The sequence below is a fragment of the Melopsittacus undulatus genome, chromosome 7 (genome assembly GCF_012275295.1).
Source record: "Melopsittacus undulatus isolate bMelUnd1 chromosome 7, bMelUnd1.mat.Z, whole genome shotgun sequence".
Lineage (NCBI taxonomy): Eukaryota > Metazoa > Chordata > Aves > Psittaciformes > Psittaculidae > Melopsittacus > Melopsittacus undulatus.
Genome location: NC_047533.1, coordinates 60,183,540 through 60,209,261, shown reverse-complemented (window position 1 = coordinate 60,209,261; position 25,722 = coordinate 60,183,540). Strand labels below are relative to the sequence as shown.

The 25,722-nt window shown below is 46.0% G+C and overlaps 2 protein-coding genes across 2 annotated transcripts; both read left to right on the top strand.

Moving 5' to 3' along the window:
* The first annotated feature begins 776 nt into the window (after positions 1-776).
* Positions 777-14,246, top strand: HPSE (heparanase). Its single transcript, XM_013128432.3, has 12 exons — positions 777-943; positions 2,446-2,591; positions 3,853-3,978; positions 4,402-4,575; positions 5,005-5,176; positions 5,787-5,834; positions 7,838-7,931; positions 8,496-8,602; positions 9,550-9,664; positions 11,246-11,364; positions 11,515-11,661; positions 12,386-14,246. Exons 1-12 carry the CDS (start codon positions 777-779, stop codon positions 12,543-12,545), a joined length of 1,575 nt encoding a protein of 524 aa, XP_012983886.3. The 3' UTR covers positions 12,546-14,246.
* Positions 14,247-17,756: 3,510 nt separating this feature from the next.
* Positions 17,757-25,185, top strand: COQ2 (coenzyme Q2, polyprenyltransferase). The gene is made up of 7 exons (XM_005146616.2): positions 17,757-17,964; positions 18,072-18,238; positions 20,193-20,314; positions 20,538-20,623; positions 21,533-21,666; positions 22,115-22,303; positions 24,687-25,185. The coding sequence occupies exons 1-7, from the start codon at positions 17,757-17,759 to the stop codon at positions 24,840-24,842; spliced, it is 1,062 nt and encodes a 353-aa protein (XP_005146673.2). The 3' UTR covers positions 24,843-25,185.
* Positions 25,186-25,722: the final 537 nt, after the last annotated feature.

Sequence of the window (25,722 nt, the reverse complement as noted above, 5' to 3'; positions counted from 1 at the left end):
CATGCATATTAATCTGCAGCAGGCTGTTTCCCTGCAGGGCTCCCTGCCAAGTCCAAAGGGGAAGAGTTTTGGCATGGGATGGACTCTGCAGGGAGTCCCTGGGGTACAGATCCAAAGCAGGCCTGAGTCCTTTTTGTTGTAACAGCAATTCCATGTTGCATGTTGGCTGTAATTAAGAAATACCCTTATTACAGCAGTGCTGCAGTGGGAGGGGGGGAAGGAAAACTTCAGTCTAAAGTTCAGTGTTGCCCCATGTTATTTGTCTCAGGCTTGCTGTGTGCTGCTGTGACTCGCTTTCCAGCAGCAGAGGCCTGTGGCTGGGGTGTCAGGCTGACATCTCATCCCACAGTGGTAGCAGTAGCAGTGATTTTCCAGCCCGCTGTTTTTGCACGCAGCTGCCCAGGGTTGCACGGGCAAGGCAGAAAGCTGCAGAAGTTGTTTGGTCGTGCTGCAATGCTCGAGAGGTCAAAGCAGGTAAAGAACCAGCTTGAATCCCAGGTTTGTTTTGTAATGGTCGAAGGTGTTGGCACAGTAACCCTGCGCTTCAGGTGCCTTGGCGCTGCTTTGATACCCCGCGCTGCAGCGGGGCTGCGCTTCCAAGATGCTGTTGCCTCCCGAAGCCCCTTTCAGAGGGCGAGGCGAGCCCCGGCGCTCACTGCTCACGCTGCCTCCGTCCGTGTCTTCGTCCCGGCGGGGAGCGGAGGGTGCGCACCCACCCAGTACACGCACCCTGGCACAGGCCCGCCCACAGGGGTGGCACCGGCCGGGAGCGGAGGATGCTGCTGCCGCGGCTGCTGCCGCTGCTGCTGCTCTCGGCGGGGCAGGCGGCGGTGCTGTGGATGGGACTGCGGGGCACCCCCCGCGGAGAGGTGAGCCCCGCTTTCCTCTCCCTCACCCTGGACGCCAGCCTGGCCCGCGACCCGCGCTATGTGGCTCTGCTCAGGTGAGCCGTCTGCCGCCCCTCTGGGCAAAGGAGAAAGGAACCCGGGGCTGCGGAGCAGCAGAGGGGTCCTCGGGGGAGCGGTCCGGGGCGGGCGGAGAGCCCCGCACACACGGGGAAGAGAGCCCGGGCATCCCGGCAGGGAGTCGGCAAAGGCGCTGCTCCTGCGGAGAGGGGGGCAACGGGGGGACTCCATCCCTGGAGCCGGGGCCGGCGGCTGCATCCCCCTGCTTCAGGATGCCCTGATTTCGCCCTCCTGGGGCAGCAGGAACGCGGTTCCTGCCGTGGGTGGTCGGGGAACGAGCGGCAAGGCCGGTGGGTGGAGGGAAGGCGCAGCTCGGGTGGTACCCGCTGGAAACAGCACGGGGATAAACCAGGGAGAGGAGCTGCTTTGCGTGCAGAAAAAGAGGAGGAAGCCGCCGAGCAGAAGGGCTACAAGTGCAGAGCTGCTAGCCCTGCCGCCCGGCTTTGCAGACATTTGCTGGGGCACTGTCAACATAAAGTCAAATAAATGCTGAAGATCTGTCACCATCAAAGCTGAATCAGGAGATCCTAAAAATGAAGCCTTTTTTATCCCCTTGGGTAATGCTGAAACTGCCAAGTGACGGTTGTTCCCTGCCTGTTCCTTCGGCTCTGACCTCTCCTGCCTTTTCTTCCCTGCTTTTTCTATTTTTTTTCCTGTACTCTGTTCCTTTTGATTGTACCTTCTGGGGGGACAATCTTAATTCTTTCCTTTTCATCTGTCTGATCCCATTTTTCAAGCCTACAGTACTTTTCCAGTCCTGATCTCCCTTCTCTCACCACTTTCATCTTTCCCCCTCATCAAAGTGGGGAGAAAGGTGACACCAGCTTCATCGGAGAGTGCTCACTCGGGTCTCCAACCCTAACCAAACACCTTGGGTTGGGTCTGGGGCCAGCCCTGCCGCCACGGGGAGTGGGAAGTACTCGGTGGTCTCTAATCTGCTGTGTGTCACCACCAAGCAGATAGTGCTGGTGTGCCTGGTGTGCTCTGATGCCTTGTGGTTTCTCCCAGTGAAAGCTGGTGTTAGTGCTGCATGTTGAGTTATTTTACAGACCTGCTTTGCTAAGGCTAACAAGTGTCCCAGCATGGACTTTTAATCTCTCTTGGGTAGAAAAGCGATTGTTTTGGGTCTCATTGATGGAAATGGGGACTGGTGGTGTGAAGTCAGTTATACGTCCACCTTGTCATGGGATAGGTATGTTAGTCTGGGATAAACAAACCCAAAAAAAATCTAGGGGAGAAGGATGCTTGGCACAAAAAACCCAACCCATGTTTTGGAGTATGGCCTTACTGTGCCCCAAGATTTGACTCCCTGTCTGTGACCATGTTCCCCAGATGTTCCACATCTGCTCCTCGCTATGGGGTAATCCCAGGTCATCTACTGCAGCACTTCCTCTGAGCACTTGCCATGTTTAGTCTCTACCCCAAAGACATAGTCTGCATGAATACAGTGTTTTTCTGTTTCCTGGTTTCCCTTCCTCAGCAATCCCAAACTGCGTGCCCTGGCAACAGCCCTGTCCCCAGGCTTCCTGAGGTTTGGTGGCACCGAGACAGATTTTCTCATCTTTGATCCCAATAAGGATTCAACATCAGAAGAAAGAATCATCTGGGAACTTCAGGCTCAGCAAGGTAAAGCTGGCACCAATGTATTAGACTCAAAACCATCCTTGGTTTAGGAGGTGACTTTGATGCAGGCTGGGGATGCCACAGAGGCACAGCAGCAGTGCTGGGAGTCCTCTACAAAGTCAGCATTGTTCTCTGTGGACAGGAGGTCTGTGGACCTTCAGCACTGTCTGTGGGAGGAGCTGTGTCAGCCATGGGAAAGCCAGGAAGGGTGTGGGGGATGTCACATCCACCCTGGCTTCTGCTGGGACTCCCCCTTTGCTGCCCCGTGCTCCGTGCAGCAGCCTTGGTAGCTCCCCTGCTGCCTGGGACACAGCTTTGCCCTCCTGTTGCTTCGACATGCCAAGAGAAAACCCATAGGAACACTGCCAACTGCTTAAGCTTGGTCCTGGTGCATGAGGTTTCCCACTGCATTAAAGTCCATTTACACTTTCAACTTAGCAAAGGCACATAAACACTTCTAAAGGTGTTTAAGGAGAAAAAAAATCCCATCTGTTCCTGCATGGCAGCACAACTGTACATCACTGTATGGTGATGCTCAGTTTTGATGTCAAGTGGCACTTTTACCCCTGTTCCACTTTGCTGAGTGGCTGCCTCCTCTCTGAGATCATGAGCTGTGACTCCAGCTCATGCCTTCCTCTCTGGTTATGGCTTGTTCCTGAGTTACATGCTGAGAAAAGACATGAGCTTTGAAGAACTGGTGTCTTATGACTCCTGCCAGTGGTGTTGTTAGAGCCATACGGGGCAGTCAGCACTTTCCCCTGCATGAGACAGGCAGCTCAGGAAGCACTGCACCATATCTGCTTGCAGCAAGGTGGGCCCTGCCGTGCCACTGCAAGCTGGGGTGGCTTATCTGCTCCTTGGACACGGCAGCCCATGCTTTGTCAGCTCACTGGAACAACGGTTTCCGGCTGATGCTCCAACTAAAACAGTTTATTGTGTAGCAATGCCACAATAGCAGCCTCCAGAAGCAGAGCTTGGTCTTCCTCCATTCTACCATTTCCATCACCCTAAACCGGGAAAGATGCATTACATACATACTTATGCACCATATATTTGTAATATGTATTTATGCACAAAGCCAGACCTCTTTTTCTATGTGGTTAACATTGTGGAAGTAGGGATGTGTTCCACTGAAGTTCACAACTTGCTCTCAGCCTGGCACCAAGCCATTGGGCTTCTTCCTGAGGGATACATCCCTTTGCATGCTGGCCTCTGGCTGTGAGCATGAGAACTTCATTGCTATTAACCTTCTTCTTCCCTACAGAGGCTTGTGGCTCTAGGCCTGCGTTTGCTGCTGTTGAGAGGCTGCTGCTGGCCCAGTGGCCCAGCCAGGAGAAGCTGATTCTTGTGGAGCATAACCGGAGAAAGCACAAGAACACCACCATTACAAGTAAGGCCTCAGTGGATTTTTCTGCTAGCGTTTATAACAGGGGGCTGCAGATCTCTGCCCTGTGGTAAAAGCTGAAGCCCCTGTAAAATAAGTATTTAACTCACTTAGAACAATCATAGACACGCAGACTGGTTTGGGTTGGAAGGGACCTTAAAGCTCATCCAGTTCCAACCTCCTGCTATGGGCAGGGACACCTTCCACTGGACCAGGTTGCTCCAAGCCCCGTCCAGGACCTGGGAGGACCTCAGCACTTTGCAGGACAGTGTGTAGCAAGGTCTGGGCTGTTGTGTCCAGCTGGGAGAGCTAGGCACATCTGCAGCACCAGGCTAAATAAATACAGGCAGTAAAGGTTGTCACTTGGCTGCAGCTCAACTAGCACACCATAACCTTGATATAAACATCCCCCCCTTTCCCTCTGTGCAGGGAATACCCTGGACATTCTCTACAGCTTTGCAAACTGCTCAGGGTTTCACCTGATCTTTGGGCTCAACGCCCTGCTGCGGAAAGATGGCTTGCAGTGGGACAGCTCCAATGCCCAGGCACTGCTGGACTACTGCGCCTTGCGGAGCTACAACATCTCCTGGGAGCTCGGGAATGGTGAGTGTGAAGCCTGCTTGCAGCTTCAGGCCAGCAGTCACCTGAAAGGCACCACCACAGGGTATGCGATGGCAATTTTGGATGTTTTGGATGACAGCCGGTAAAGGAAAGATGATGCCTTACTGGGAAACAATAAGGTCTTAATTTGTGAGGAGGGATTGCACAGAAGGCCCAATGAATGAGCCAGTTGAAATCATTTTGCTCTGAGATGAGATGAATGATGCTGTTCAAGGTACAGGAGGTACCTGGGACAGAGTACTGGAGAGCAGCACACTCTCCAGTCACCCAGGCTTTTGGTGTCATGCTCATTGCCTTTGGACATCTCACCTGTACCATGCCAGATCAGGCACAGAGGGTTGGTACTCTCCCAATGGAAGAAGCTGCCCTATTTTGTGCCCCAAAACACTGATGTACACGTGTCTTCCCCAGAGCCCAACAGCTTCAGGAAGAAATCCGGTGTCTACATCGATGGCTTCCAGCTGGGGCAAGACTTTATTCACTTGCGCCACCTCCTCAGTAACTATACCCTCTACCGGCACAGCAAGCTCTACGGTCCTGATGTCGGGCAGCCCCGCAAGCACACACAGAGACTGCTGAGGAGGTAGGGCTGTGGGGCCCTGCAGCACGCGCGGGGTGGGCAGGTGTGGGTAGCAGTGGCTTGTCTGCACCCAGATGCAGTATGAGCTTGAGGACATCAGGGCAGGGTTTTGAGAGTTGTCTGTTCCAAATCAATACTAAGGATGTACAACTGGATACATCCTATTTGAGAACTAATTTCCTGATTTTCCTTTGAATTAGAAACATGGATTGTGGTTTTTTTTTCCCTTGACTGGGGATGACTGAAATCTTACCTGCATGCATTAGCTCAAGGCTTAAACACTCAGCCAGTTGAAACAAAGATACTAGCAGTACTTCAGTGATCCACACACCTCTCAATTGAGTGCTGGCTGTGTTAACAAGGGCTTTTCATACTAGAAATCTCTGTGTGTTACACAAGCATTAATTCATTCTTCCAGCAACCTGCTGAGGCAGCCTGGCTGCCCAAAGCCCATTTAAAAGCCATCTCAAGCGTGGCCCCAAGGCAATTCACCATCACTACTGCCAGCTGGGGGGAGAGGAGAGGGCTGTACAGGGTAGTTGGCTCAAGGGTGGCTGTGACCCACCACCAGTACTAACCTCTCTGCTCTCCACTGCATCCCTTCTGGTTGCAGCTTCCTGAAATCAGGAGGGAAGGTAATCGACTCTGTCACATGGCACCAGTAAGTACTGCTCAAATATCATCCTTGCTCTGCTTACTGCCTGCATTCTTTACAAAATGTCCATTTGAACACCTCAAGAGGGAGGAGGGGGTGCAACGACCCTTTCAGCAGTTCCTCAGGTGCCTCTCCTCAAATTCCTCAACTCACAATGAGAGATGGATTGAGGGAGTGTGCTACAGAAATGCAGAAGGTCTCCAAAGAGGCTACTTGGTGCACAGACCCAAAAGCAGTGCTGGGGGATTGTAACGTAAGCACAGCAGCAGGGAATGCAACACGTGCAAGACCATAATTTTGCCTGCTAAATAATGTGCATTGAGAAAAACATAAGTGGGATGTGGAGAAAAGGATGGCACAGCAGCTTTATTTCTCAGAAGAGTGTGAGGGGGTATCACAGCTTTCCCCTGCATGATGAGAGTATCTGCAATGGTTGAGCCTTTTAGCACATGCAGTGTTTTGACATGTACCAAAAGCTGGTGAGATCTGAGCAGCAGTCCCGGTTGTCTCAAAGCTTCTAGCTGCCAACCCTTGCAAATGAAATGTACTTTCCCATGGGAAGAAGGGGGTGTTATATAAAAGGAAAAGCAGGTAGCTCAGACTTACTTGTCAGAGATGCCTCTGCTGAACTTCTGCATGAGAGAAGGTTTTTAACGCAAGTTTTAAACAACCCATGAGTGGCTGGGCTTGGAAATGCAGTCAGTACTCCTAACATTGGTGCTCTCCTTGGCATTAGAAAGGTTGAACCCGATTGAGTGAAAGCTTTGCTCCCTTAGAACAAATTCAGGGAGTCACTGATGACCCTGCTGCAAATGCACCCAACTCCTTGTGAAAAGTACAGCAGAAGCACTGTTAGCTGATGCGTTACATGCAGCTTTTTTCCCCCTCTATATTTATGTTTGTTTGATACAAACAGAAAGCCCTGCAGGTCTGGCTGCCCCTTACCCATAGGAAAGTGCTAGCAGCTTCTCCTGTTCCCTTAACATTTGCTCACCAAGTCAGTTTGGGCTGTGGGTGTGTAACTTGCCTTCAGATCCCAGAAGCAAGGCAAACAGCGCTGGCACAGCCCCAGCCCTTTCCTCTTGTCTCATGGCTTACAGAAGCAGTTTTAAAGTGCTTGGGTGTGCAGTGGGGGAAGCTGTCCCCAGGACACCTGCCATGAACTCTGTGTGTTTGAAAGTGATTTCTGTGTGAAGGTGGTTTTATTCCCAGTGCTGAATGCAGATCTGACATGCAGCAGTAACAGTGGGAGAAGATGCACATGCTTATATATGTATATATGACTTATCTATTTCTTTTGAGCAGCCAGTAGGGCATAAAATGTGTCCTCTCCCTTTCCTGGGCTGTTCTTGCCCTTTGGTTGTCTTTGCTTTAAATGGGCATGCATTATTTTCCTTACTAATTTAGAATTATCAGGTTTTAGCTTCCTCTTGTGGTTGGAAGACTTCAGCTACTTCTGGTAGGACTGAGTGTCAGGGTGATGAAATGTAAAAACCACACAGATCCCAATTTCCTGTTCTTTATATGGACAAACCAGACTTAAAAGCTCTTCAGCTCATGGTGGAGGGCAGCCTCCATCCCACAAGGATGCATCCTTCCAGTTCCCCTCCAGGTAGATAGCCAAAATACTCCTATAGAGGGACAGAAACAGTGATCTGATTTTTAATATGTAACTTGAGACAGTAAAGCAAGTAATCACATATGAGTGTCAGACACTTCAGTAAGTCTTAAAGAAGCTGGCTTTTCATGATATTTTCCTTGTTCTAAAGAACTTGATGCAAAAAAAACCCTGCTACTCCTGTTGATCACAATTTCTGTGATACCCTCGCTCCATCAAGGTAATATCTGATAATCCCCTAAGTACAAGCAACACACACATCTGGGAAAAGAACTGAACAGAAAACCAGTGCTGTGGAGAAATGTATCAAGCAACCGAATACTTTTGTTGGTGTTTTGTGCCAGTGCTGGTATTTTTTTCTTCATTTTGTGTGGGCTTTTTCCATTTCCAGTTACTATGTGAACGGACGAAGTGCAACAAGGGAGGATTTCTTGAGCCCTAAAGTGCTGGATACCTTTGCCACAGCTGTACATGAAGTCCTGGAGGTGCTTTGTCCTGTTTGTTCATTCCCTTGTTCAGTTTCCAGAGCATCAGCAGGGAATCCAGAATAAAGTAGGGTTTCTCACTAGCAATAAACGGGGATCCTCAAAGCCTGGGTGCTGCTGCCACTGTAAATCAAAAACAAAAGAATGGTGCATCACAAACCTACAATATTTTCATTTATCAATGTAGTTATTACTCAGGGATGTAATTTATGATCATAACTGCATCCCTGCCCTGATTTCTTTGCATTTTGAGATCCTGAGAACAGTATAACTTAGAGGATACCACAATTCAGCGCAAGACTTACAGAACCTGGCTTTTAGCAATATTTGCCTTATTCTACATGCACAGATCTGGGTATTTTGGGAGGGGGAAAAACAAATCTGCTTCTAGTTCTTTTGATCAAAATTTGGGTGACATCCCACCTCAGTTGGTGTTATCCCTTAAATGCAAACCTCATATGTAGGCATTTGGCTAAAGCATAAAATTTTGATTGCCCAATATTTCCATAGCCAACAAACTTAACTGTTGTCCCTTCCTCATCTTCCCTATGCCACACTGGCCAGATTGTTGATGGGACTGTGCCCAACAAGAAGGTCTGGCTGGGAGAGACGAGTTCCGCCTATGGAGGGGGAGCTCCCAGGCTGTCCAACACTTATGTTGCTGGCTTTATGTGAGTACCATGTCACAGGTGTGGGGAAATGTCACATTTTACATGCTGAAGGGGGTCTGTATCTGCCCCAGGGGAGGAATGTCTCCTTCAGGCTTCCCAGGGAGGACAGGCAATGGGTGGGTTGAGTGTTGTAATCCTCCACTACTCCCTGTGTGCTTCCTCCATGCCTAAGGTTCAATGTAGGCTCAAGTCACAGCAGATTCCTACGGCAAATGGGAGATGAGAAGCATGAGAAAGTTGTATTTCTGCCCTTGAATCTGCAAACACAAACTCCATCTTTTTGTGACTATGGAAAGTCATTCACAAGATGGGTGTCCTTTTCCAAAGTCGTCCTTTGATCACTGCGCAATAACTAACCCAATGGAAATTTAGCTATAAAAATCATTTTCTCCAAGGACTCCAGTTGCAGAAACCTGAAGTGAAAGAAAACAGGCTTTTCTTATCCCTTTGGTCAGTTTGTAGATTCAGGGAGATAAAATTGCATGGAAGTGTACAGTTCATGCTTTAGAAATGAACCAAAACTATGGATGCAAAGTATTTTTTCATCCTCCTATGAGGCATGATGATATTCTCATCAAGGCCTTGTGAGTCAGCAAGTCAAAGCCTGGTAGTAGCAGGCAGCCTTGCTGGTGTAATGAGTTCTCTCAGGCCTCAGGCCATTAGCCAGTTCAGGAGCATCCACTGCCACCCCTGGTTTCCACTGCTTGCAAACAGGGGAGTGGAGCAACTGTTCCCATCAACTCTGACCTCCAGAGGTGGTCTGGGATTGTATTTTAAGGTAATCAGTGCAAGACTTGAATTGCAATCAGTTGTGTGATTCTGAAGAAAGTCAGTATCCTGACCTAATTCTTGCTTTCCTACTTCCCGCTCTGGTTGGAGAGGGGCAATGGTGGTCAGATGAGGTCAGCAATTCCATCTGCATGATGTTTGCCTTATTCTTTTGTCAGGTGGTTGGACAAACTTGGGCTTTCAGCCAGACAGGGGATTGACGTGGTGATGAGGCAGGTTTTCTTCGGGGCAGGGACCTATCACCTGGTGGATGCCAGCTTTGAGCCTTTGCCGGTAAGTATGCAACCCTGCTAGTGCCGCCTGAACACATGGTGTGTGTATTTCTGCACAGGCAACACTGGGTGTGGAGATACAAGTCAGCTACTTTAACAACACCTTTTATTCACAGGATGGTCACAGTTACCCTTGTACCTAAAGTTAGCTCATGTTTCATTATAGGTTCATGTGTTATGTATCTATAGATACAAGATGCTTACTGTAACCACAGAGATGCATCTAGTCTTCAGCATAGCAGAGGCTGATTGCTGGGACATGTCTGCATACAAATCAGAGCATCACTTCTGGAGTTCACAAGGCTTTTCTGGATGGACTGTTTTGGTCTGAGTACTCCCCAGATGAGCTATAAGTAGTTTCTAAATAGAAGTGATAGGGGGTATTATAATAATTATATCCCATGTGAAAGCAAGCCAATATCAAGTCAAGACTCAACCATTTCTTAGGTCATGAACACATTAAGCCCTCAATAGTGGCTGAAGGATAATTAAATGAAAACATGCATTTAGTATAGTTGGATTTATTAGGAAATAACATTCTGCTGTGATGAAACATCATTATTTGAACAGCATGTTTCTTTCTGCTAGTAGCACTTACCTTGGGGTGAGAGGATAGCATCTTTCTGTTTAGCTTTTCTCTCATTCTTTTGCTTCTAAGCTGTGATTTTTGCAGGTTCATAGGGACCATCTGAAAGGAAACCCAGCATTCAGGGGTTTCTCTCCTGCCTGTTCATCTGGTCCCTATGCCAGGGACTGGGTTGCCAGGCTTGTTACTTTGGGCTTTTTATTTCCTCATTTAAAATAGATTTAATTTGGACTGAAAGAATGTGCCTTTGTTCCTCACCTACAGGCAGTACAGATGCTAGTCAAGCGAATAGTGCTTTAGAGGCAGCGAAATCCAAACCCAGTTCCATCAGTGTTATTTAGCAGGGAAATGAAGAATCACAGCCATGTCAGGAGGCTTTCAGAGGAGCTGAGCATGCAAGCTCACAGACTTCATAGAGGAAAAGTCGTGGTGAAGATGTAAAAGAAAGCAGACCTGGAAAACATAAGCCTGCACTGGGCATCACCCTGCTCTCAGGCACTGTCCTGGAGTGTCAGAGGATTAACTCCATGACTGGTTCTCGGCAATTAATCCTGAGACCTGTTCAGACGTTCCGTGTTAGTGAAAGGCATAGAAGTTGTTGGGGCTCCCTCCTGGCATTGTGCCTGTGAACTAGGTGCAAGCTTTCCTGCTGGCAGGGCAGCTCATCCCCCGTGGGTTCAGCCCCGAGGTGCTCAGTGCCCTGCAAAAGGGAGTTTCTGGAATGCAGACAGTGTCTCCTCCACAGAGGTTTGTGTGTGAAGTGGAAAATCACTCCAAGGTACCTTGTAAACACAGCTGCTCTGCAGCTTGGAGCAGGGTTTTCTCTTTAGCTGGGCTGTTTGTGGGAGCTTGAACAGATACAGTGAAAACCTTGGAAAACAAAAAAGTGTATGTGGAAAAACCCCCTGAAATTGCCAGCAAAATCAATGCTGTTAAGCACTGTATGGAGTATCTGGCATATACAAAAGTGCTCACGTGTGGTTTTGTGCCTCCCAGGACTACTGGCTCTCGCTGCTCTACAAGAAGCTGGTGGGTACCAAGGTGCTGCATGTTGGCCTGACAGGAGCCGACGAGAGGAAGCTCCGTGTCTACCTCCACTGCACAAACCCCCTCCAGTAAGCCACCAGAAAGGGTGAAATATCCCAGAACTGGAGCCCATGGCCATCCCCAAGCCAACAAAAGCAATCTGGGACAGCACAACGATGCCCTATATCTGTGAAATCTTTCTTTCCTAATTGACATCATCATCTACTCTTGCCTTGCAGCCCAAAATACAGAGAAGGGGATGTGACGCTGTTTGCCTTAAACCTCTACAATGTTACCCAACATTTGCAGCTACCAAATCACTTATCGAGTAAGCACGTGGATCAGTACCTCTTACTGCCTCACGGCAAAGCGAATATCCTTTCCAGGTAAGTGCAGTTCCTCCTGTCTCTGTAGAAAGGATCATGAGTAGACTTCAGTGTCCTCTGAAAACTCACCTTGTTTGATGTGCAAGGTGGGGGGTGGCAGGAAGAGGTTATCATTCAGTCATAGAATGGTTAGGGTCATCTGGAGCTTTTTCTGATAAGGTCTGATTTCTGTTAAATCAGTTCTCAAAAGAACAAGGCTGCTGAAAGGTTGCTGTAGTATAAAGACACTTGTTTGATGTTAATTGGAAAGCTTTTTCCTAGCAGGCTTCAGGGCTCTGGACCAGCTGCTAGGGTCCTTTTTTTTGGCACAAGCACAGGTATCCAAGTGCTGACTCCTCATTTACAGCAAGGTGTTCAGGCTTTGCATGGTTTCTTTTTATTGTTACTGCTAATGCATCAGCATAGGAAGGATCTGCTCTGTGGGCGTAGAAGATATCTTAATATTTGCAGGAGAAAAAACAATTGAAACTTATACTTTTCAAAGCCTGTTCTGCTGTTAACCTCACTAGGAGAGTAAGAAACGTATACTTTTCAACTTGCTTGTGCTATGGAGTCCTTGCAGAGGGAGTGCTGGAGATGTTGTGTGTATGTGCATACATAAACCCTGAAGGGAAGTTTAATTTGGCTTTGGGCTGAGTTTATGTTTACACTCAGATTCAGAGCTGTTTGTGCTAGATAGCAAACAGAACACAGCTGCCCAAACAGTGTCTCTGTCCCTCTCCAGGTCTATTGAGCTGAATGGCCGTGTGCTACAGATGGTGGATGACAAAACACTGCCAGAGCTTACTGAAAAACCCCTTGGTCCGGGCAGCATCCTCGGCCTTCCAGCCTTCTCTTATGGCTTTTATGTTATCAAAAACACCAAAGCTATTGCTTGCATTTAAATGGTTAATGCACACAGGATAAATGTAAAGCACTTGGCTAGTAGGGAAGTCTAATCCTAGAAATTCACGTTTCTACCATGAGATTTAATTCTGGCAAGGGCTGCAAGTGCAATGGCACCAGTATGATCTCTGTGCTGGGGAAGACATGAGGTCCCACTGGGTAATATGTACATGAAAGATGCTTGTTAAGATCCTGGGAAAATTATCCAGGCAGAGCAAGCCCAGGCAGGGGTTGCTTTTGCTCTTGGTCCAGCCTGGATCCCTGCACTTGAGCATGGGGCCCTTCTCCATGCCATGTACAGAGCTGCATCAGCTTCTCACACTGCCCTTGGGACTTTGCCAGGCAGGAATTGCAACCTCTGCTCTCCTCTCATTTCTGCAAGCACAGTTTTCAACGCAGTTCCTTCAAACGCCTGCTTTCAGAAAGGATGAGCAGGGGGGTTATTTTAGCTGTACAGTTGTGATTTTGCTGGCACCATGTGGGGAAGCCCAAGGAGGGGTTGTGATTGCTGAGGGCATCCTGGGGTGGAAAGCAGAGACACAGATCAAACCGAGGTTGGGGTTAGCTGAAAGAGAAAATGCCTTGTCGAGAAAACAGGCCCTCGGCAGGGATTGGGGCAGCACTTTACGTTTGTCCCAAGGTAGGAGGTTCTGTCACAAGATGGAGCTATAGCCATGTACTTTCCAAAGGCGAGCTCTCAACAAATGACGTGCAGGTAAGAGTGCTCAACCTCCACCACTCCGCAGGAGGCTCAGCTGGAAGCGACTTCCTTGACCCTATCTGTAGGTGGAGCTCTGCTTCACACTGCATAAGTTGCTCAGGTCCTCGAGGAAATGTGATAGTAAAGAGACTGAGCAAACCACTCACACCTCGACCATCAGAGGGGCATCAGTGGCCTTAAACAATTCAGGAGACAAAGCTGTCCGTTAGGCTGGCATTCCTCCTGCAGGGCAAACAGCAGTTTCGGCCAGAAACTTGTGCTGGTGGTGCCATTTTTTCCCCAGCCGTGCCTTCCCCTTCCTGCTACAGCTCAGTGTGCCACTGGCTGCTTTCCTCTGCCGTGTGGGCTGCTGGTCTGCAAGGGAGCAAAACCCCAGAGAATACCTGTGGGCTCCTCTTGCATGTGTTTATTTGCATCTACTTTTCTTGAAGACATATAACCCTTGCCACTGTCAATGCCTCATGGTATCTTGAGCACAGCAGGGGAAAACAACAACACACCACTGTATTTCACTTCTTAAGCTTTAAGAGGACGCTACCAGCTACACGGGTTTTCAACACAGGGAGGGAGGAGACATGCTTTAACGAGCAGACTTTAAAAACAGACAAACTTATGAAGCTGTGATGAAAAGTTGCACAATAAAGAGGTTATATTTAAGTTCAGTGTGTCAAAGAAGTGTTTGCACCCACAGTGCATATACATTCTCCAAAGAGTTATGTATCAGGAGGTAATATAGATCAGAAATGAGAATAAGGAATGCTAAATTCATTTATATTGTCCAAGTTCAATAAGAGAAGATAGCGTAAAATGAAGTGGAAAGTCTTACATGCTGTCTACTTAAAATTAATAATATGGAATTATTATAATAATTTACAACTAAGACATCAAAATTTTTGTTTTCCTGGTAGCTTCTTTTTAGAACTTTTCTAACAGTTTTGTTTGTTCCAATGCTTGTGACTTTTATATCTGAAGGTTTTAATTAAAGTGATTTATACCAGTTTTTGGCAATCTTCCTTTTTCTCAAGACTCCTTTTTCACATACCGATACCACAAAAATCCCTCCATTCCTTTTGGTCACACATCATCTGCACTTTGCATGATTCTCAACAAAAGTAACCCGAGTAAGTAAAAATTCAAGAAATCATACCCAGGTTGGTGTGTTTCAGTTGTACTGAGTCAGACAGAGGGGTCACCTCCACCCCACTGTTTGACTCAGGCATAGTACATGGGCCGATTGGCATGCAAGAACTACTAGGAGGGGTACAGGGAGGTCTGGGTGTGGAAGTGACAGCTGCTCTGGCTTCACCTCCCATATACTCCTCTGAGCATACAGCCTGGTTCTTCACATGGCGGGGTGGTGAGAGGTATCATTCACAGCTCACGTAACCGCTTTCGACTTTAAAAGCTCTACACACACCCAGGTGGCTTTGCATCATAGAATCATCTGTGTTGGAAGGGACCTTAAAGATCATTTATTTCCAACCCCATGCCATGGTCAGGGACACCTTTGCTCCAAGCCCTGTCCAACCTGGCCTTGAACATTGCTATAGATGTGGCAGCCCCAGCTTCTGTGGGCAACCTGTTCTAAGTCTCAGTGAAGAATTTCTTCCTAATATCTAATGTAAATCTCCCCTGTTTCAGTTTAAAGCCATTCCCCTTTTTCCTATCACTACTTGCTCTTATGAAACATCTTTTTCCAGCTTTCCTGTAGGCCCCCTTTAGGTATTGGAAGGCTGCTGTAAGGTCTCCCCTGAGCCTTCTGCTCTTGAGGCTGAACAGCTCTCTCAGTCTCTCTTCATAGGATAAATGCTCCAGCCCTTGAAGCATCTTTGTGACTCTCCTCTCGACTCATTTCTACAGCTCTATACCTCTCATGCTGGGGCCCCAGAGCTGAATGCAGTACTGCAGGTGAGGTCTCATGAGAGCAGAGTAGAGAGGGAGAATCACCTCTCTCAACCTACTCGTCACGCTCCTTTTGATGCAGTCCAGCATACGGTTGGCTTTCTGGGCTGTGAGCGCACACTGCTGGCTCATGTTGAGCTTCTTCACAAAGTGACTTCTCTTTACAAAGTGCTGTATATTAAGCTGATAGCTACTGTTAGGTCTCTACAAACAAAGCAGAAGGGAGACAAATGTAGTGACACTGGATCCCAGCACAGCAGGACAAGTATGGTCAGACCCAGAGTTGAATACAACCCTCACAGGCCCCATCTGCAGTAGCGCAGGCCCCATGAGCACTTTATCCAAGGGTTTTTTCCCCTCTGTGAATGCTGTAAAATTTGGGGTCTTGAACTTAAATATGTGTGTGTGTGTATATATATATGTATATATACATATATACATACATACACACACAGAGAAAGATTTATCTGAGAGCAGGAGCAATTCTCTCACACATTCCAATCTGCTTTTGCATTTTTGAGCTTGGATTGCTCACCTTGGATTTACTGTGTATCAGTTCCTGAAAGGTGGAGTGCATTGCATCATGAGACCTTTGTATAGGGGACCATTTAAGGCATGTAAAAATAAGGAAACTGATAATCTCCTTGGAATCAGGGACATTCTGACCACTGACTCAGACTTGAGTCAAAAATGACAGTGGGGACTTAATAGCTTTTGGTGATTTTTCAAGTCTGAAATGTGCTATTCTCTAGATTTCTGAGGGTTTGGGTTTTGGTTTCCTTCTTCAGTGAGGAGCTAGGCCACCTTACAATGAATATAAATATAGGCAAAGCAAGCGTGCAAGGCTGCAGGTACTTGTTTGCTGCCCTCCAAGCTACACTGTTCAAACACACCTCAAGCACTCATCCATACCTGAATAAAGCCCCCAGTGACTGATCTCAACAGAATGAAACAGACAAGGTCACACAAGAAAAAATATTCTAGTTACACTTCATCAGAGCTGAGCATCTGTTTCTCTTATGGTCCTGAGCAAACTGTGTTACTGCTGTGCAATACTGCTCCAGCAAGCAGAAATATGTAGAAGTCTCTTCTCCATCACACTGGTTTTTTACTTCCTCTTGGCAGCCAACTTTTTGGGAAATGATGGTCTAAAATGGTTTCCCTTGGTTTTTGTCAGTGTACAAGGTGTTCAAACTGAAGGAAGGGTGCAATGAGAGAGAAGTTACACACTACATGGTCACCGAATTCTCCAGGAAATCTTTCAGCAGCAAACTTGTGGATATTTTATCACTGAAACCATGCAAGACAAAGTGTTTATGGCTCTGTCCAAAGCTCCTCTCCTTCCCCATTTTACACAGTAACTCAGAGAAGATGTTGGGAGAACTAAGTGAATGAGGACAGAGATCCAAAGATGTCATAGTTTAACCCCAGCTGACCACTAAGTACCACACAGCCTCATACTCACTCCCCATCCCTCCTAAATCCCTGCAGTGGGACAAAAATCAGAATCAGAAAAAAAGGTCAAAACCCACAGGTTGATATAAAAAGTTTAATTGAAATAAAAGTAAATTATAGCAATACAACAACATTAGGAAATATGCAGAGAGAAGAAGGAAGAAACCCCATCCTCCAAAAAAGTGATGAGCAGTACAATTGTTCACTACTTGCTGTCTGATAGCCAGCCCAACCTGAGCAGCAATCAGCCCCTTCTGGATAATTCCCACAGTTTATACACCAAGTATGACGTGCTGTGGCATGGAATACCCCTTTGGCTAGTTTGGGTTAGATGTCCTGTCTCTGCTCCCTCCCGGCTTCCCATGCCCCTTCTCACAGGCAGAGTATGAGAGACTGGAAAGTCCTTGATCAGGGAAAGAGCTACTGAGCAACAACTCAAAACATCAGTGTTATCAGATTAAATCCAAAGCACAGCATTACACCAGACGGCATGAAAAAAATGAGCTCTGTACCAGCTGAATCCAGGACAACAGGCCATATACAACCTTAGTAGTTTTTCGTAACTACAGTCTGGGAAGGTTTAGGAGAAGAGACATATGCTGAGGACGCATGAACATTATGGTATATTTGACGACAGACAGTTATCTATGGGATTTTAACAAAGAGCATGGAAGACTTCACAGAATAACAAAACCAGCACATGTGCTTTTTGTGCGGTGCTGAGGTACGTCAACTAAAGACTACAGGAGTTACTAAATGTGTGCATCCTGCTGCTGTGTCATGGGTCCCCCTCGGGGGCTCTGTCAGCTTTCACCTCTCGAAGCTTGACGGCAGGCAAAGCTCCAGACTCCCTCACGACCCGAGCCAGGACTTGGCCACCGTCCTTTGTACCTGTACCAAGACAGATCCCTGCCTGCCCCGCGGCAGCAGCACCACCAGCGCCGCGGGGGGCGGGCTCCGCCCGGCCTCACCCACAGTTTCGATTCCCGGGAGCGAGTGAGCACCCGGAGGACGGACGGTGACACACAACCCACACCCGCCTCAGGCCCGGCCCCACTCCCCCGACGGAAGGGGTGGGTTCACGCATGCGTGACCCCACGTGCCACCGCCACGCCGGAAGCGCGGCGGCAAGATGGCGGCGCTCCTGGCGTGGCTGTGCCGGGGCGCTCCCGGTCTCCGCGTCGCCCGCCTGCCTCTCGCCGCCGCTCCGCCCCTCCGCCGCCCCTCCGCGCCGCCGGGACTGCCGCGCCCGCTCAGCTTCTCGGCGTCCGAGCTGGTGCGGGCAGCGCCGGGGCCGCTGCAGCCCTACCTGCGCCTCATGCGGCTGCACCAACCCGCCGGTGAGCGCGGCGAGGCGCCGCGGAGTGACGCGGTAACCGTGGCGACTCCCCCCCCCTTGCGCCTCGTGTCGCTCCTCAGGCCACCCGCGGGTCTTCTCTCCCCTCAGGGACGTGGCTGCTGTACCTGCCGTGCACATGGAGCATCAGCTTGGCGGCCGAGCCGGGCTGCCTCCCCGACTGCCACATGCTGGCCCTGTTCGGCCTCGGGGCGGTGCTCATGCGCGGAGCCGGCTGCACCATCAACGACATGTGGGATCGCGACTATGACAGAAAGGTAGAGCGACCCCCGTGGGCTTGACAAGATCTGCGTGCAAAGTACATGTCCGCTCATCTCCCGCATCACCAGTGGTTACCTGCTGAGGGCAGGCGTAGGGCTCCAGGTTCAGTAATTCCTCCATTCTATCCGAGATGCGTGCAGCTAATTCGTCTACATCTCCTCCTAGAATAGTAGAAATCGTTTCACTGTGTATAACGCTTCTCTGGGGCCGTAGTAAGTCTTCTAGAGCACTTACTTCTATGTAAGATAAAATACACGTGGCTGTCAGCTGTAGGTAGCACTTGGAGTTTACAACACAGTTTTGCACGACAGAACAAAATAAATAACACTTTTTTGTTGTTGCACTTGCTAGCTACTATCTACCCAAGAAACACTTTGTGTATTTAATTTTCAGGAGCCAGGTTTCCTTGAGTATTTTAACTTGTTTGTGAAAATGGCTGCTAAGAATGTCATGCCCAGCCCTGAGCTAATCCTCTTCCATTGTGTTGTACTTTTCATCCCCCTTTTGTTCAGAAGAGGGAAATGAGCAGAAGGCAGTGCCCGGTGTCAGATGTTGTAATGTCCATAGGTGCAAGCTTGGAGGGGAGTATCGTAGCGATGTGTCACTGTTTGCTTGTCGTGTTTTCTGCTTCTGTATTGTTCCCCTGGTGTGGGGCTTTGGGTTTCAGTGCTGGTGAGAGACAGGAGAATGAGCCAGCCTGTGAAGTTATTACAGCACTGGTGTATCTGCTGTTGGGGAGGCAGTGAATGAATCAGTTCAGGTTTTGTGGCAGTTTTGGATGGTTTAGTGTTTGGACGTTACTAACAACTACATATGCTATAAATATTTGTCAGGGTGGAGTGTGTGATTAGTAATAGGGACTTTTCAATATAATTAATTGATTTATGCCTTACTGTGATTAGATGTAAAGCTTTTGACATTCCTGTCACCGTATTACTTATCTTAAAGGATATCTTTAAAACAAGTGTGATAGAGGCTGGGTCAGTAGCAGGATGTTGTCTTGTGCTTGTGGTAATGGGTTGGGGTTTTACATTTTATGTTACAGATTATTTAGTAATTATTTTATTCTGTTCAAATGAAACATCCTATGTTTGGCTGCAACATGCAGTGGAATTGGTCACAGATATGTTAAGAGCATGTTTAAACTGCAGCAGCAGAATTTGACATTTAACCTAATCTGAAAAACTTTATTTAAATTCACATTATTAAAGCATGTGCAGAACACTGTATGCCCACAGAGTATTCTCTAAAAAGTTGGATTTTGAACCTCTTTGAATACACTTTACACCACTTTATCAACATGCAAGACATCTGGATTCTGTGGGATTTTTTCCCTTTTGGCAGTGGTCACCTTTGGCAAATAACTCAGTTTAAATTGTTTCTGATGTTTGTTTCTTCTTCTAGTTTACCTTTTATGATTTCTTATTTAAGACAGAGTTTCTAAACTCCACTGTACCCTGACTAGGATTCAATTAATTGTCCTTTCACAGTCATTAATAATGGTTACATGTGTTAGAGGAGCCCTGCATCTTTACAATGTTTTGCACAGTAATCACTTTAAAGTGTTTGAGCACAGAAGTGCTCCTTGAAATTGGGATAGTCAGCTCAATTTTAAAGTCTGATTATTTTTTTCCTCTAAGGTAATAAAATTCATATACAAGATGTCTGCAGTGTTTCTAATCAGCCTTGTTACATATAAATGGCACTTTATTCCTGCTCTAGGTTTTAAAGCCTGCATGCTTCTAGTATAAGCACTGCTGCTTAGAAATACAGGTCATGTCTGTGAAGATATGCTAGGTTTGTATTGTTGAAGTAACCCCATCTCATACATTCTGTGACCTGTTTCTGTTTATTTTTCTGCTGTATACCAACGGCGTGACTTTTAGTTTTAAGATCCATTGGAATGTGTTATGTTGGATTTGGTATTAACATTATTCTTTTTATTTTCAGGTGACGAGGACGGCAAGCAGGCCCCTGGCAGCTGGAGATATCTCCACTTTCCAGTCCTTTGTTTTTCTTGGTGGACAACTAAGCTTGGCGCTCTGTGTGCTTCTGTGTCTGAATTACTATAGGTGACATATAAGTTATGTTTTGCCTTTGAAAATTTGATTCTAGGTCCACAGTCAAGCCCAGAGATTTTCATCAGAAAAGTCACTGGGGGCAAGGGGAGGAGGTTATTAGTTATGGAATTGTATTTCAAAGTAAAACAATTAGTTCAGTAATCTTTACCTCTCCTGTAATGCCACACTGCATCTTTAGACTGGCAAACAATAAACCTCTTTGTATGTTTTACAGTATCGCTCTGGGAGCAGCCTCTTTGTCTCTTGTGGTCGCCTACCCTCTGATGAAGAGAATAACATATTGGCCACAGTTAGTTTTGGGTGAGCTGGAAATATTTTTGCTATTTTTTTTCTTTGAGTTGAGTTTTTGGGGTGTTTTACAAATTAGTAATTCAACTTGAGTTATCTGATTTTGTATGCCTTTATATTAAAATAAAGATACCTTATAGATGAAATTCTGTTGTGTCAGAAGCTTCTTAAGTAATTTATAATGCATATAAGAGTTGGTGTTTGGGTTAGGGGGGTTTTGTTAAAATGAGTTCCTTAATTTGATGGAGTGAGGGGAGGGAGAAAAGGAGGGAGAAAATAAATATTTGACATTTGAGGATCAGCTTTAGTTTTGGGCTTATCTCAGAACCTGTCTTACACATGCATTTGTCCTGCATTTCAATCTTCAGCCTCTAAAATGATTCCTGTGCAGAAACTGGTGGTGCTTATATTTCAGGTTGAGCAACTAAAATGTATCTTTGAATCTTGGCCTTCACATTCCAGCTGTGTGGATCCAGGGAACAGCTGCCTTCAGCTTTCTCAACCAAAATTGTTATTTTCAGCCTTGAAGTAGCATAGTTGGCTGCTGTGCAGTCAGTTACACTAACATCTTTTGTTATGCTGACATTTAAGTTTTGTAACTTTAGACCTGTTGTATGGGTATAGTTGTATGGAATAGTTTTATACAAATATTTCCCTGTGGTAATGAAGTAAAATTTATATTGGGGGAAATGCATGGCTGTATGTATTTCACCTTGTATGTCCAGAGTATTTAATATCAAATTACTTGTATTTATTACCTTCCTGAAAATAAGTGGTAGAAAAATAGAGATGTTGGTAATGTACAAAAAGCTACTGATACAATGTATGCTGGAATAAATAGTAGTGGATTATATACATGCAATATAGATAGCTCCTGGCAATCTTGTAACTTTTTTTCTTTTACTCTTTCTATGGTTTTAGGACTTACATTTAATTGGGGAGCCCTTCTTGGCTGGTCTGCCATCAGAGGGTCATGTGACTGGTCTGTGTGTTTGCCCTTGTACTTAGCTGGAGTAATGTGGACTCTGGTATACGATACTATTTATGCGCACCAGGTAGAGTAGCAGTGGGAAATTTTAGATATCACTGTATGTTTGTGTGTAATTTAGAGCTTTGTTGTCAAACAGCAGTGTTAACCTGTTGCAGTTCCTTACCCTCAGCTGAGCTAAAACTGTACCAATGAAACCCCAGCCCTCAGGCCTTTTATTGCTGCTTGTAAATGTTTTATGTATCAGGTGGCAAGCTGGAAGTATAATGCATTTTGTGTGCTTATGCATCTGCATTGTATAAATAACCTCAGTGTTGGTATTAGCTCATGGCCGCTAAAACAGCTCTAAAGACCAACCTTCTAATTTCAATTTTAATGTAGGGACCTACAAATGGACTTAAATTGGGTTCCTAATAGGAAGCATTGGAAATTTAAGCAAGGCTCCCCTTTTTATTTACCTTATGAAGTGGTGGTTGGGTTGTGATTTTTTTTTCTGATTCATCATTTCATTCTAGGATAAGAGGGATGACATCATGATCGGTGTGAAGTCAACAGCATTACAATTCAAGGAGGATACGAAGCAGTGGCTCAGTGGCTTCAGCCTTGCAATGCTCTTGAGTTTGTGCATGGCAGGAATGAATTGTAACCAGACATTCCCATATTACTCAGCTGTGGCTGCTGTAGGGGCTCACCTCGCACATCAGGTTTGATAGATTTAATACTTTTTCCATGTAGAAGTTCTTGATAAGAAATCAGAGTGCTTTTCAACTCCCATCAATTTGCCAACTACAAAGAGTCTCTTTGTGGAGAACTCAAGTCTTCTGAGAATAAGCTTCCTTCACTTAAATACCTTTTGCAGACCTTTTGTTTGAAGAGACCTCCACTGGTCCACAGACTGTAGAACACTGGTTTTCAGTCTGTTCCTAACCAAAAACTGTGCCTCAGGTTAAGCTGTCATCTCAAGGGAATGCTTTTCTTTTTGTTTCCAGTAGCAGCTGCAAGCTAGATCTACCTCAGTATCTGCTGCACAATCATTTACTGCTTGAATTGTCAGAGAGGCCTTACATTGTAGTTTCAGCACAAATGGAAATTACTTTTCTTCAGGTAGGGTTTCTGTAAGTGAGGATGCAGAATGTAGGTGGTGAAATGTGCACAATTGTGTGGATTTCCAAGAGCACATGGTTCTGTGTACCACAGAGTAGCTTCCTTTTTGAATGATTATTTTCAGTTCTGCCGAACATTCTCATGCTTACCTTCATGTTGAAGATTTCTGAATGTGTTCTTAAATGAGTTTAGACAGCTGAGCATGCTGCATAAAAGGTACATTTTACTTAATTCATCGAATTTATGCCTGAGACAGGGGAGTTTGGGTCATGAAGATGGCAAATTTCTGTCCCACCCAAGAAGTTCACTGACAGAAAAATAACATCTTTTATTTCCTTTGCATTTCTGAAGGTATACCTCGTGGTTTGGCTGCTCTCGGGTTTCATTTGTCAGTTCAATGTTTTCAGTTCCCTGTCCTTGAGGGGCTGACAGGTTCTCAAGGGCATGGACAACATCCTGTCTTAGAAGCTTGTGGCACTGTTTCAGATTATTTGATCAGAACCTGGACCTGTTGCCTCTGTACAGCTACACATGGCAGAGGAGCAGGTTTTCCAAGGAAGATTTCACTTCTTTGCATCCAGTACATTCTGATTTTACTTCTTTGAGTCCAATACATTCTGGTTTTATTTCTTCATAGGCTGAATTGCAAGTTTTGAGGTTTTGGGGGTACTTTTCATTTAAGCCTCCCGTTTATTTTGCTTAACACTTCCTCTTGTAATCCTTCTCAAGACTTTTTCACCAAGTTCTGTTTCCAGGACTAGTTTTCAGTAACTTTGCTCTGGCTGCATTGTGTTTGTTGTTTTTTCACCGTTAGCTGTGTCTCACAGCACACAGCTACCAAGCTGGGCAAGCCTTGCTTCTAGCTGTTGTTGCAGGTGTCCTGGTTCCTATTTTGCAAGAGAGTTGAATGGACATAGGTAAGGGGGACTGGACTGAACCAGCGGTGTGTGACTAGGCAGGGCTGAGCACCTTCCTGTGCATTCCAGTTAGCCTGGGTCACTGCTGGCTTTCCAGTGCCTTGTCTTTACTGGAGCGTAGAGCAACACCTAGAAGCAGAGATTTAAAGCTGCAGGCAGGTTTTGGGGGGCTTAATTTTATTTAAAGTTTCCATTGAAGAAGTAGTTGGCTACCTACAGAGGAAAATCTCAAAAAGACTTACATGCTCTCCTGGTTTCAGCTGTGATAGAGTTAATTTTCTGTGCTGTGTTTTGGTTTCAGTCTGAGAATAATGTTGATAACACACCAATTATTTAGTTGTTGCTGAGTAGTGTTTATACTAAGTCAAGTACTTGAAGTTTCCCATGCTCTGCCAGTAAGGGGGGGCACAAGAAGCTGAGAGGGAGCAGAAACAGGACAGCTGAACATCATGCTCAGTGTATAAACCTCGGGGGAGTTGGCAAGTAGGGACTGATCGCTGCTCAGGGATGAGCTGGGCATCTGTTGGTCGGCAGATGTTGCGCAATTGTATTGTGCATCACTTGGGCTTTTTTGTTTGTTCATTATATTCTTCTCTCTATTTCATTTTATTGTTGTTGCTGTTGTCATTATTATAATAATGTTTCTCTCTATTTCCGTTATTAAACTGTTCTCGTATCAACCCACCTGGAGAGCGAGTGAGTGGCTGTGTGGTACTTAGTTGCTGACTGGGCTTAAACCACAACACATGCCCAGATATTTTTACTGACAAACCCAACACACCAGGCTGTTTATAGTCCTTCATGGAGAGGGTCTGGGAATTGTGTCCTTATGTGATCACTGATATTCCTGTTGTATGTTGAATAAATTGGTGAAGTAAACATAGATGCCAGTTATGCAAAAAATCATTTGTAAGCATAGCGTATTCCTGTTTCTTGTGGAGCAAAAGGTAGACTTTAGAAGTTGAGATTCAGTTTTTGAAGTTAGAGACTTTACTGTGTCTTGTGATGTGTCAAGCATTTATAAGTCTGTAGACTAATGCTAGAATGTTACACTGTGCTTTTGCAGATTTACACTTTGGACATAGACAAACCTGAAGACTGTTGGAAGAAATTTGCTTCAAATCGTACTGTTGGAGTTCTGCTCTTCATAGGCATCGTGCTTGGAAATCTGTGGAAACAAAAAGACTTAAAAAATGCAAAAGAGCCTTTAGAAAACAGGTAGTTGAAATTGCTATAAATAGTTCAGCTCAAATGAAAGTACTGTAAGAAGTAACACACTTATAACTGTAGCTACTTTATACTATTTATTTATAAAAGGTGGTGAAAACATTCTTGTTTCTAGAAACATGCAAATGAGGTTATCCTATAGTGTAAGTTTTAATCATACTTAAATGACTTCAACCTCCATAGAAGCTTCAACAAGTGAAGCTACTCTGCTGGTCCTGTGCAGTAGGACAAACTTCTGTCAAGCTCTCAAGACTACGAGCCCAGGATTTTACATGAAACAAATGTCTCTTAGTGACAGCAGGTGGGAAAAAGCAGATGTAAATAAAATCTGTCTGTACATGTTTGGTGTTCTGATTTCTATTACTTGAGTTGTGATAAATTTTGAGTTGGAGCTTTTTGCATGAAAGAGCTGCAATAAAAACTTTTATCCTGACATGTCTAGAAGCAGTCAGGACTCGAAGTGTGTGAGGTCCAGAATACGAAGTCAAAGGAGAAGTATCTAAAATTACCTTTTGCTCTTTCTGTAATTGCTTGCAGTGACTCTTTTTCATGTGCAAAGAACAGGCTTCTGCAAAGTTTCCTGCACATAATGAGCTGAGCTCATTTATCAAGAATGGTTTGAACACAGATTTCTGACTTGAAAACAGAGCAGCCCAGAGCTGTTGCCAAATGTGCGTGCCTGGTGGCTTACCCTGACCTACAAGTTTATTGTGCAAAGAAATCCTCACTTTTACTTTCAGCTTTTAGTTGTATTCATTTTGACTTTATGCCTGTTGGTTTTATTTGTAGTCCTACAGGAAGAAGTTGTTTATAGGAGGATGCCTATAAACAATAAAAATAGCAGCTGCAGGCTAACAAATACATTGTTACAAACC